Source organism: Silene latifolia, chromosome 1, assembly GCF_048544455.1.
Source record: "Silene latifolia isolate original U9 population chromosome 1, ASM4854445v1, whole genome shotgun sequence".
Lineage (NCBI taxonomy): Eukaryota > Viridiplantae > Streptophyta > Magnoliopsida > Caryophyllales > Caryophyllaceae > Silene > Silene latifolia.
Genome location: NC_133526.1, coordinates 29,263,465 through 29,277,450, shown reverse-complemented (window position 1 = coordinate 29,277,450; position 13,986 = coordinate 29,263,465). Strand labels below are relative to the sequence as shown.

Below are 13,986 nucleotides of genomic sequence, written 5' to 3'. Positions count from 1 at the left end.
GAGATTGTTTTAGATCATGTGTGTGAATAAGGAAGAAAAATAGGGGTTTGCGTGAAAGATTTTGTTTCAAATGAGAAGATGGGGGCCAAGACTATTGCTAGAGAGAGAGAGAGAGGAGGGGGGGAGTCATAAGCAGCCCTAGCCATGTAGTATTGTGTCGGAATTTGGTTCACATTCAAACGTACTTCTATAGTTTGACCGGGAGATATAATATTCTAACTACCTCTAAATGTTTATACATCATTACAATTTGATCCAGCAATGAATAATTATGGTTGTTATTCGAAAGAAGGAGATTTGTTGCATCATTGAGTTGATTATGCAGAGTATATATTATTGTTTTCCTTGACCAATTGAAAAACAAACAAGTAATGAACAAATTATAAAAACTATCAGTCTAAATATCATATATATAAACTTCATGTTGGTTTTATTTTCCTAAAAAAAATATTTTATTAATCAAACACTCTTTTATTCTTATGTTAATATTATGTTAATGAGAATTGTTTGTTGGTCATGCGGTATACATAAATTTTTAGACATGAACGATGTACTATATGTCTATATATTCCATTTTATTGTGAAATTTATCACGCATTATTTTAATATTCGTGCAACGCACGGGCAAGAAAACTAGTTGTTACTAAAAACGCAAATAAATATCTTATTAATCAAGAGTTTGAGAAGTAATTAAGTACATGCATGATTGGAATTAATTTGCTAGAAAGATTAACTATTATGTCTTCAAATTTAACTGGAATTGAAACAACCGAAAAATGAGATATAACCATGATAAGTCTCCCCTTAAAGCGATACATAAGGGTGAGATCATTCAGATGTACGAAGCTTTACTCCTTCATGACATCAGTCATCAAAGAAGGCTTGGAATTAACATAAATTGTTATACAACAATTTTATACAACAATTGTCATTTGAGGTGGAATATGATTGACACCAACATTGTTCATCATCATCATCATCTTCTGCTCCATTACCTCATTATCCTCATTAGTAACATTCTTGTAATCATTGACGTTCAAGTTCGGGATCTCAATGGCGAAAATACCCTCGTTTGTACCCGCAGTCGTCTTAGGCTGAATTTTAACTGGTTCAAGGATAATTTCGTCATTAGACATGCCCTTTTTCCCAATAGGAAGTTCCTCACCTATTGGTTTGGCATTTCTATAGATTGCATAAAGGATCATTTGAAGAATTCCAAAGCTGAATCCAAGAATGTTCGGTATCTACACGTAAAGTTAAAAGTAATCACATGTTAGGTTTTTGTTACAAATGAACACATATTATTATTATTGCAAATAATTATCCTTAATTATACTATTTGTTTAAGATTTTATCAATGTAATTTGCGAAAATATATGATATATTAATTCATGCTAGTTTTTCTTCTTCTTATTTTATATATGTCAGTCACACATTATCAGTCCAGTTCTTCTAACCTTAATTACTCGTACATTTTAAAATTTATTTTGACTAAAAATTATAAAAATGTTAATACATAAATACAATGGTCTAAATTTTGTTTTTGTAAAAATTAAAGTTAATTATTCATCTCGAACGTAAGAACATGTAATAGAAAATATCGAATCCTTACCGCGACATATATATCATGTTTGCAAAGGCCATAGAAGAACCATACAACGGCACTTAGAGTGAGGAAGAACGAGAGGAGGAAGGGCATGTACTTGACACTCTTGGTACGGATCACTTTCCTCTGTAAAATAAAGTTTATGTGAATATATAAGCCGATTTTACAACATTTTATGATGTTCTTGTATAAAATGGTTTTATGAGACTTTCCGATAATTAGACAATTTAATTAGTGCTTACCATAACACCAAGGGGAGCGACAAAGACGCTCAATGAGAAAATAAGGCAAATCCATCCAAGTATGGTGAGACGAACACTAGTCGTCTTAGCAATCACCATCGTGAAGAAGACGATAACACCAAACCCGAAAACATTGAATAAAAGGAGCATTTTCACCGTATTCATCTATAAAATACAACATTTGATTCAATTAATTAAACACACATAGCTTCATTTTTCAATTTAATATAGGAAAATAATTAATGAAATAACGTCACCAGGTAATACCGAGATACGTACCCTAGTTTGCTTGTTGGCATAGACGAGGAAAATGACAAGGTAGATGGTTTCAATGAAGACACCAAATGAGTTAATAGTAACCAAGAAGATAACATCCGTTTTAATGTAGGCGTAGAACAACCATAACACTGCACTAAAAAATCCCACCACGTACGGAATGCTTTGAAACTCTTCTGTTGATTTCTTCTTATAAATTAGATAAAATGTCGGGCTGTAAACAAAATTAACGGACTAATATTAGTTTCCAGCTTTATAGAGGTAAGGTACCTCGCTCGTTATAGACGACACATTACTTAATATAATTCTTATCAACCGAGTCGAGTACGAATATAGGATAGACGTAAGGACTTACATTGGAGAAAGGAAGACCATGAAAGAAATCGTGTTACCTACATTATGCAAATAAAAAAAGGAAATAAGTAAAATTATAATAAACAAAAAAATTACATATTTACATGCATGGATCATATCGTATACGGAGTATGAAACATAATTATTTGTACTTTTTGCCTTTAAATTCCACGAGTGGGTTCCTATGTTTTTGTCAGGTTAACACATGATTGTACGTAAAAGTGATATCAAATAATTAGTACACTATGTATGTGTACCTCTGATCCATTGAATTGCTTACGATTTTTGTTTAAAAAAATATGTGAGGAGAAATTTGGAAAAATTGTGAACAATTCAATGGAATAGATCAAGGGAAGTATTTAATTTTTTTTCTAAAAAATATAAATTTATATGTATTGCCTTGAACAAAATCACAAATGATTAGAACAAACACTTAACTATGACTCAAGAGTACGACGACATTTTAGTGAATAGTTGCTATATTTGCCCTAAATGAAAATAAAAATAAGATAATTATTTCAATTCGTAGTGAATAACACTCGAATCTAATTCAAAATAAAAATTATGTCGAGCAAAAATAATGATATACCTAAGAGACAGAAAATAGTAATGAATAACACTCAAATCTAATCCAAAATAAAAATTGTGTCAAGAAAAAATAACGATATTATACCTAAGAGACCGAAAATAGTAACCCATGGAAGGTGTTGAAAGAAGTGAGCAAGAGTGGTCATATTTAGTTAGTTCTAATTTTTGTAAATGTATATATTTTTGTTATTTCACTTAGAAATGTTAGATTAATAGAAATGTATTTGTATGTAGAATGATGTTAGTATTAGACAAATGGTTTTTGACGAGCTAGTTAGAGTTGGCAAGAGCTCTATATATAGTGGAGAAAAAAGTGATGAGATATAAAGAACAACATAACTTTTGCATGCAATAATACTACTTGATATTATTAGACTGCATGTACTAAAAGATAAAAAGATTAATAAAATAGTGTTGGATGTGTCTTGTGGTGATGAATAGTTGATAGATTTGCCAAATCTCTCTCAAAAAAAAAAAAATAGATTAACTCAATTTATCGTCGATAAATATGTGCCTAATACTGGACATAGATTAGAAAAATCGTAAATATGAAATATATATTTGGTTTTAATTTTTTCTATTCTTTTTCGGATGTTTCTCAATCAGATTAAAATTATTATCGATTTTACAATCTATTTTTACGAGAAAGAGTATTAATTTAAGTAGGTAAATTGCACAGTCTTGTATCTCGTGAAAACTCATGAGTACTTATAATTAGATCAACTGATATGGAGGTAGGAGGCTGTTATTCTAATTTAAAGTAGAGATCATAGATTCAAACCCTGAAAATACAACAGTGACTCGAATCCGAACTATACTGGATGATTTACACCAAAAACAGTCTTGTAAAAAATATAGAGTAAAACTGTATTTTTTTTACAATAATAAACTTTCATAAACAAAAGGAAAATGAGAGTACAAAATGTTCGATTAACTACGACTTATCTTTCAAATTAGCTCGATCTGGACTAGTACAACGTGGACTAATAGGATGATTCAGAAATCGGGTATATCTCCAAAAGTAAAACGGTATTATAATGAGAATCTGTGGTAAGCCATTTTACGTAATTATTCCCTGGCATGCACTTGCGTAAGCTTGAGCTATATAGGGTAAATTGATCTATGCACTTTGTAATATTCTTCTTCTACTTGTCATTTGTTACTGCTCTTAATTGGAGGGGTAAACATTCAAGTTGTAATCTTTCTGATGTGTACCACAATCAAGTTTAAGCCTTACAAGTTACAACACATACGTTACTTATTCTAATGTCTCAATATTTGGAACCCTTTATTATCACTTCTAATTAGTTCTAATAACCATCTTGCATGTCCTCAATTCCAAATCCCATCCCAATACTCGTTGAGATATGTATCGATAAGTTAAGATATGATACATCATAATTTAGAAACACAATTTATTGAAATATATTGTAGAGAATAATACTGTGATTTTCTAATATAAGATATATTCGGTTAGTACTACATATACACCGTAATTGTAATAGCTAGAACGAATGAATCAATAATACAATTACTCGTATGCAATTCTTGCTCCTCAAATTTTGATAATAATCACGTGTAACGCAAATAAGAAATGAAATGTTTTCAAAATATCAAGTTTAGAAGTGAACAACTAAAACATAAAAGTTAGAGCTACCAAACATATAGACAAACAGAAGATTATTGGGCACAAAGGTCTATCAATCGAAACACCAAGTAGCAAAAACGTTATACCATTTCTTATGTCTAGCTTAATTAGGTCATGCTTGTCAATTGACAATTCGGCACTCAGCAGATTGATAATAACAGATTATATTAAGATATTTTAATAAATAACGGAGTTTCTCAGCATGTTTAATTAAGATATTTTATTTAATAGAAGTTGTTTGGTACAGATTACTCCATCCGTCTTGTTCAATTGTTATCATTGATTTTGGCACAAAGATCAAGGAAAGAGGAGGAGGTCAATTATTAAATGACAAGTGGAACAAATTGTGTGTGAATTATCAAATTGCTCGATCATCAAGTTTATTCTTAAAATAAAAAAGATAATAATTGACTTAAATACTCTAAAATGGAATAAGACAACAAATAGTACTGGGGCAGAGGGAGTATATTATTTGCATTGTGAAAAGCCAAATAAGAACATACGGAGAAATCATCAGTAAACTTACACATTTTTATAAGGCAAATAATGCCAATCTATAAGGAAGCCACAATGATGAATAAATTGCTAAAAGGATTTTTAAACCCAATTATGGTATTACCTCTCATGATTATACAAGTTAAACTAGTTGACATATGTACTATCATACTTATACCATATTACCATCATTGCTTAGCAGAAGTAGAAAAACATTAACTAATGGATGTATCCAGTTCATTTTCATCCCTACTTGTTGGAAAATTAAGCAACTTGAGTCGTATATATACACTTAATAATATATAAAAGAAACGTTGTAAATATTATTAAGGACTGTTAATATAATGAAATAAGAATTTCATACGATAACAAATGTGAAATATTTAGAAACTATTAAATGTAATATTATATATATAAAAACGATAGATCCGTGAACCATTATCATTGTTAATTATCAAATAATATAAAACAATAGTCGAAAAATCAAATAATTTTAAAATCTATAATGGTAGTGATTGGTTCAATTTAAAAATTAATATTATATACAATACTTCTTCTGTATTTTAATTTTCTTCCCACTTCTCCAATCATGCGAGGGGAAATTTGAGAAGTGAAAAGAAAACAGAAATACAAAGGTAGTAATAGCTAGTAATAACGGCACGATATGAAAAATATATAAGCATATATATTTTTATAATATGATATATGGTAAATGAGAAAGAGTGATAATTTTATTTCGTAGTTGCTCTTTCATGTACAAAGATTACTCTTTTATGGACTTTTAACCATTACTTTTCCATACCGTACCCTCCTTCCAGAAAGAAAAACAAATTCTCCTTAATTTTCTTCCTCACAAAATTAATCAAATCCGTCAAATTACTCAAATTATGAACTTTAGTTGTCATGTCGATCAAGTAATAATTATAATTTATTTACTTTATTAACTATGTTATATCGAATTAGTGAAATTAAATTAATTTAGACCAACGAATTAGGGTTTTATTGTTTGTTAAGTTGTTAGAAAAGTTCATGAACTGATGCATGTTGCATCACGTAACTGCTCATTGGAAAAAGAAGCCAAAACGAAATGGATTGGATTATTGGAATAGTAAATTTTTAAGGTCAGCCCCTTTGATTCTTGCCCAAATGATTTCTTCACTAATTTCTTGTACAGCTCCAATTTACATCATCTAATTTTTACTTTTAGTGCGTACGGAGTAATAGATCTATTTTCTCAATTGAATACTACTCCGAACGACGTAAGTCGTCAAATATTCGTCATTCGACTTCTTGAAGTTTACAAGAATTGAGATTGGATTGCTATTTCTTGGTACTGGGTGATTGGATTGATCAATTTGATAGTTGGTTCGATTAGTTTGAGAGGTTTCATTGATTTATGAAACAAAATGGAGATTGATCGAGGGTAGAAATGACAAGGGTATAATGGTCATTTATGTCCATGATTGAGTAAATCATGTACATGAATGAGCATAACCCTTTTATTTAGCCTATACTCTCATTCTGACTTATCTCGACCAATCTGGTGTTTGATTCAACACTTGGCCTAATATGTGTAATAGTGATCTGACTTGTTTGATCTGTTTGATGCTAAATTTTTTTAAAAAAAATTGTAGCTTGTAGAGTGTTATGAATCAATTTCATTAATTTTAATTAGAAAAAAAATACGCATAACTATCTATGGAAATTTTTGATATACCTCATAAATTACAACATAAATTTTGCAACATTATATGACTTTAACCGTTTAATTGTCCTCTCATTATTAAAATCAAATGATAAATTTATATTACAAGACCCTAAGTAAATTTTTTTATTTTTTTTCCGTTTTTACAATTTTTTGTGCATAGAAAGCCATTAGGACAAATTTGATATTAACGAGACTTGAACTCAAGTCATTAAAAATACCAAATTTCATTTTTCAATCAATTAAACTATCTAACATTTGCACAATTTATACATAAGTTAACGTCGATCCATGATTGAACAAGATAAAAACAAGTGGAAAATAGAATCTCAAGAGAAAAGCACTATACAATTATCATATTGAATTTTGAGGGATGTTTGTCATTTACATTTTTATGAATACTATTTCCAAATTTCCTGCCACGATCTAATGTGACAAAAGAAGATCTAGAAAAGTAGGAAATTAAAAAAGAGAGGAGGCCAAATATTTGGTGCACATAACAAAGCGAATTAATACATGTACACTTGCTCTTCCTAATAATTGTATGCATTCCTTCTTTATGGCTTTGGCTTTTGCCTTTGGTGCACTAACTAGAGAATTATGCATGAGTGATGATATTGCCATTGGTACTATAGATTGATCTTAGAGCACTTGTATAAAGCTATAAAGGGTTTGGTCCTCTTGCCTTCATGGGCTTACATTATTGAACACGAAAACATTATTCAAATTGTACTAATCTTGTTTATGATCATCGATAAGAACATCGAACTATCTCAATATCTTAATGACTCCCGCAAATTGTGGGGTAATAAGGGAGTTTAGATATACGCAGCCTTATCCTGATTTTAACAACATAAAAAAGTTGTGATATGAAGATTATGTTTAAATTTGGGCAAGTTATCCACTAATAAGATCTTTATAAAAACTAGAACTAAAACTAAACGAAACAACAACTATACTATTATGGTGCGTTCGTACATTTGTCTCACCAACTTTTTGGTAGATGATTTGGATCATTTCATTAATAATTAGATTATTTAAAGACATAACTTTAGATACAAATTATACAATACTTGTTGTAATTGGTTCATTGTTGTGTACCAACTAGGGAAGCTAATGGGCTACTACTTGACCAAGTAGGCTTCTTGGACCCGACCCAAATGGAGTAATCTTGTAAACCTGGGCACCGATTTGAAAATAACTCAAATTTGAAAGAATCATAGAAAATCCCCGATACCTCTTGTTGGCCACTGCTATGTCGGTATCCATGATTTATAATAGTACGATATTGTTCATATTCGGCCATCCCTCACGAATTTACTATAGGACAACTCCTTTCCAAAATTCTTAGCGTTTTGGCCTCGTAACTAAGAGAAATGACCAACCAAACGATTTTTGAGAAAAATGGAGATATTTGGAGAAAAGTGTAAGAGCAACATTGAAAAAATACCATGCAATGGGAATTATACGTAATTAGCTAGCCCATTCCTTGAAAGTTTCTGGTATATGATACTCCCTTTGTGTCAGTCAATTATTTACCTATTTTTATGGGTGATAACGAGCCGAGCTTAGCGTGAGCTTGGCCTTACTCGGCTTGTGTTCGTAAAGAAAAACTCGAGCCCGAGCTTACCCGAACTTGAAAAAAAGTGTGCTCATTATCAAGCTTATAAGTTTTAACGCGAACTCGAGCCAAATTGTCACTCAACTCGAGCCTATATATATTTGTAGAATTTTCGTTTTTTTCTTTCGATATTTTCAATAGCAAGGCTAGAAAGTTACATATACAAATATTTGGAAATCATATGACATTTTATATTTATGATACAAATTCAATATATAATCATAATAAAATATTTTTATCAAGTATGAGCAATATCTCATAAATTTGAGTTGTTCGTGAGCTTTTCGAAGCGAGCCAATTTTAGCTTGGCCAGGCTCGTTAAGCGAGCTAAGCTCACACGAGACAAGTTTTGACCGAGATTTGACCGAATCAAGCTCGAGTTGTTCGCGAGCTGTTTCGTCTCTCCTATATCTTTGCTCAAAAAAATAAACAAATGACCGGAATGGTCAAAGGAGTAAGTATAATTGACAGTTTTGGTGTATGTTCAAATTCAAATTCAAATGTAATAGATCCTTGAATAGATGCATGGTACCATAATTTAGTTGGGCTCACAGGTAAGATTGCAACCTGCACTTACATTTTATACAGACGTATTGGAAATAATCTTCATATATTAACATGCTAAAGACAGCATTAGGGCACTATATAATATGTATGGCATGATAAGATGGTCCATATATGTAATTTGTGGTTGGCTAGTCTTTGATTTTCTTGTGAATTTGACTTGTAGTCGGCGTTGTTGATATAAGACTATGTTTATACCGTGTATTTGTGTATGATGTCAGCTAATTTAGCTAGTAAAGCTATAAGGGGGCAAATATATGTATTTGTGTATGATGTCAGCTAATTCAACTAGTAAAACTATAAGGTGACAAATATATGCAGATGTTAGCTAACTTAATTAACTAGTAATGCCATGAGAGATAACATGATGTTAGTTGCAGGACTTGTGATGTATATAATGTATTGCGTATTATCAGAAACGGATAAGAATCACATTAATCTGAAATCATTGAGGCAATCTTCTTGAATCGAACCATGTCTACTTAGCTTGTTTAAGAGATGAGCTTTTAATACTCACATCAACTAATTTTGGTTGCTATTTTCCCTTTCTTGGCGTTATATATCAAAGGATAAGGAAACATGATTCATACACGACTAATACGAATCATATAAAATTGAAAATCAAGATCATTCATCATACGCGTGATTAACATTGTTTACAACCGTTATCTAATTAGGTGTTCAATATAATCAAATATTGAATAACACAATTAGTAAAAGGGAAACATCATAATCATAAAACTCGATCATACACAACATAATAATAACAAAAGCTGGCTTCCTAATTGGTTAGGTAGTAGTGGAAATTAAAAAGAGGGAGCATCCCTCAATCTTAAGGTACATACCCTTCATATAACCCACCAAAGTTAGCCCTTAGCCCTACAAATTAAAGACAACCTCGAAAATTTACATACACAAAGTAACGTACTTCCTACATTATTTAGTAACCAATGTAACATTTTTTGCCCTTGATCAAACGGCACACTCAACCAATTGGACCGAACACGGACCGGGCCTATTAACAATCGACTCGAGATCGACGTTGCATGTTGTTGGAATAATTTGAGGCTGCCCATGCAAGTATACCTCGTGGCTATTACTAGCCTCCTCGTTAATTTCATGCATGTTGGCATCAATCACAACCTCAACATTATTATTCTCTTGTGGATGAATTATATCCTTTGTTTTTGGTAGGCAATTTATTACGGTCTCAACGGTGTCGTTTTGCTTCACTGGACTTGTAATTTCAACTACTTGTTCTGGTAACTTCTGCTTTTTAGCCATCTTGTCGTATTTTCTGTAAATTCCGTATAGTATCATTTGTACTACTCCAAATACGAACCCTACAATGTTCGGAAGCTGCAATCATAATCATAAATTCGTCTGTCAGTTAGCTAAACTCGTAAAATAGATGAGTTATCGATTAATATGATAAGCATATATCAACTAGCTTAACTTGAATAGTCACTAAGATGGAATTTAACATTCTAGCTATAAGCTAACACTAGGGTTCGAAACCAGTTATGTAAATGTCAGCTAACTTAACTCGAGAGTGGCTCGTATGGATTATTAAAATAGTGAAAATGAAGAAATAGAGTTACCGTGATGTAAAGGTCCTTCTGGACGAAACCATAGAAGAACCAAATGGTTGCGGTTAAGGTAAGACATAAGGATAAATTGAATGGCATGAACTCGACACTCTTTGTACGTATCACCAACCTCTGCAAAAAAAAACAAATTTTCATGCACGATAACAAAATTAGATTTACAAATTGTAGATAATTATTAATCTAGGATTTAAATAATGCACTCGATCAATTTGTTTTCATGACGATAATAAAACAAAATTGTAATAATTTTAGTTCAATAGTTATTGTGTTAAATGTAATTTTTGATTCCTTGTCTTACAAGTTATTCAAGGGCTTTATGAAAAGTAGTCTTTTCCTTGGTTACCTATGCCGTACGTCATTTATGGTACGTTTATTTTAACCTACTTATGTCTTCATCGACATTAAAAGAGACGATTTTGACAACAACAAAATCAATCGATACATGAGAAGAAAAACTCGTCTTATAACATTGGTTGAATATATGAGTAATATTTTAATGAAATGTTGCAATTCGAGAGATTTGGAAGGAGTAATGTGTAGGCCGGTTTAATCAAGAACTTACCATAACACTTAATGGCGCGGCGAAAACACTAACTGAAAATGCAACACAAACCCATCCAAAAGCTTGGATTCTAGTCTCTCCTTTAGTTAAGTAGTGACAAAGAAGAACAATCACGCCAAATCCTCCAAAATTCATGAACAATAGAAGTTTCAATGTGAACATCTGCAATCAAACAATTCTAGGTCATTTGTTTGTACAACGAAATAAAATTAAATAATAACGCTACCAGATCCTAACCCTGTATATATTTAATTTGTACCTTTGCTTGTCTAGGAGCATAGGTGATGTAAACGACAACGTAAATGGTCTCAATTATAACTCCGGCGACATTAACGGTGATTAGGAGGAGTGAATTGCCTTTGAGCATTGCGTAGTAAATCCATAGCATGGCACTGAAAATGGCAACTACATACGGTATTGATTGAAACCCTTCGGTTGATTTCTTCTTGTAAACCCTTATAAATGTTGGCCTGCAAAATTAAGTAATTACATTAGACATTTTATTTATTTTTTTATGACGAGGGGTTGAATCCCCCGGGCCCATGCATTTCCGCACCACCACATGGACCATGTAAGCCACCCCTTTCGGGGGCTGCAGTGGCCAAGTGATCATCGCCCCAGCTGGTAGTCGAACCCGGGACCTCTCAACTCCTGCATTTCTACAAGCTTCAAGGTTTAACCCGGCTACCACTGGACTAACACCACTTGCATTTCATGTATTAGAAATTCTTATTTATGACGTGTCACGAGCTTGTACAGAGAAATGTGACAATTTTATGATTAAATGTAACCATTATCTAATAAAGAAGAAGTTATGGATGATTATTTTTTATTATAAAATGGTCATATTTACTCTATCACAAGTTGTAACCCGTTACAAGAGATACCAACTGGACATGTATAGGTTTATAATTTTTTTTGGGACTAAAGTGAAAAGTTGAGTTAAAATAATACTTACAAAGGTGCAAGAAACACCATGAATGAGATGACGTTCCCTGAAATATGTCGAGTCACACAAGGAGACAAATTAAATATTGTTAGCAATATAAAGTAAAATAAAACAAGGTTGTTATATTAAAAGTAAGTTTAAGGAACATGAATACATGATAATAATGTTTTAGTGTGATGATTGGAGAATGTTATGTTGTGGAAAAAATGATTGATTTAATTACACTACTAGGGTTACTTAAACAAACTTGTTATTGACACTATTTTGTATTTAACCTTAGCTTGTATAAACTTGATCATGGTAACTATGAATAAAAATAGATTGCATTATCTAGAAAAACACTTGTTAATTTCTATTACAAACAAATAATATAGAATAAGTGATTAAATAAATCATAAATGAAAAAAATGGACAAGAAATGAGAGCTTTAATATTAAGAAATTTGAACAGAGATATTGTGAAAATAGTTATATTTTGCGTTTAGGATGTTATTTCACTTAATAAAAGTTTACCATTGTAAATAATCAAAAGAAAATGAGTTGACACCATTGAGCAGTACTGAGTTAAGTATTGAGTTTAAAACGGTTTATACGTACGGAACTAAAAACTGAGTAAGAAATTACTGTGTATACCTAGAATGCCAAAGGCAAAAACCCATGGATGGTGAACAGTAATCATGTTGGAAGAATTAGAAATTAGTTTAATTAATTAGTTTAGTAATTGTTTTGAACACTCTCCAAATCTCTAAAGTTGTGTATTTTCTTATGATTTTGGGAAGAGGAGAGTTTGTAAAGTAGAAGAAACACCTGAGGATGTTATCTGATTAACCAAGAGAATGAGTGTGGCTATTTATATACAAGTATTAGGACCCATCTCACTATTATTAATAGTTTTGGAGCAATTGTGCTCGTCCATGCGTCTCTATTGCAATAAGCCAATAACTACATGGATTACGCCAAACATTTTTAATTGGTCACTTTCTTGTCTCAATTATGGCCGCGGGCATGTTTAGGGCAGGGTCGGGCTAAGATGAGTCGACCCTAAATCGGCCTTTGGGGTGAAGTGGGCGGTTGACGGTTGGTTCCAGGGAAGCAGAGCTTGAACCGACCCTTAATTAGAGTATCTGTATTTGTAAATATCGAAAAGTGGATAAAAAAGTTTCTTAAATACATGGAATATATTTACAATATTTAAAATATTTTGTTATTATAGTTTTATTCTGAAAATCAAGCATAACAATGAGTCGGTGGAATGCATGGTTCCATAGAAATGACATTATTTTCAATGATGTTCATTTTAATATCAGCAAACTTATCCTTTTATGTAATAATAGCATCAAGATTTGGAATGAAACTAGACATAAGGATCTTAACAATCCTGATAAAGACGTGTCAGTTAAAAATACTATTAGTAAAGAAGAAATTTGGTGGGAGAAACCTAAAAATGGGTTTCTAAAGCTAAATTTTGACGGATCAAAAATAGATGGTAATAAAGCTGCTCTAGGATATGCTATAAGAGACCATAATGGTAAAGTCGTTTTGTTAGGAGCAAAAACGTGCGGATCTAATAGTATTCTTGTCGATGAAGCTCTCGCTTTAAAAGAAGGCATTTTAGCAGCTAAATACTTAGGAATCTCGAAGTTAATTGTAGAAGGTGATAATTTATGTGTTATCAACTCAATCCGTAGTACTTGACAAATTCCTTGGGAAATTTCTTGTATCATTCAAGGATGTAAAATTAGATATTCAGTTCTTTGATGAAGTGAT

At 31.7% G+C, this 13,986-nt stretch overlaps 2 protein-coding genes across 2 annotated transcripts; both read right to left on the bottom strand.

Annotated features, from left to right (window-relative positions):
- Positions 1–637: 637 nt before the first annotated feature.
- LOC141602033 (bidirectional sugar transporter SWEET12-like) lies at positions 638–3,362 on the bottom strand. Its single transcript, XM_074422343.1, has 6 exons — positions 3,152–3,362; positions 2,480–2,516; positions 2,128–2,338; positions 1,849–2,013; positions 1,613–1,732; positions 638–1,244 (listed from the first exon to the last, which is right to left on the bottom strand). Exons 1-6 carry the CDS (start codon positions 3,210–3,212, stop codon positions 915–917), a joined length of 924 nt encoding a protein of 307 aa, XP_074278444.1. The 5' UTR covers positions 3,213–3,362; the 3' UTR covers positions 638–914.
- A 6,344-nt stretch (positions 3,363–9,706) lies between these two features.
- On the bottom strand, positions 9,707–13,041 carry LOC141602028 (bidirectional sugar transporter N3-like). The gene is made up of 6 exons (XM_074422339.1): positions 12,853–13,041; positions 12,230–12,266; positions 11,531–11,741; positions 11,272–11,433; positions 10,701–10,820; positions 9,707–10,458 (listed from the first exon to the last, which is right to left on the bottom strand). Exons 1-6 carry the CDS (start codon positions 12,896–12,898, stop codon positions 10,072–10,074), a joined length of 963 nt encoding a protein of 320 aa, XP_074278440.1. The 5' UTR covers positions 12,899–13,041; the 3' UTR covers positions 9,707–10,071.
- Positions 13,042–13,986: the final 945 nt, after the last annotated feature.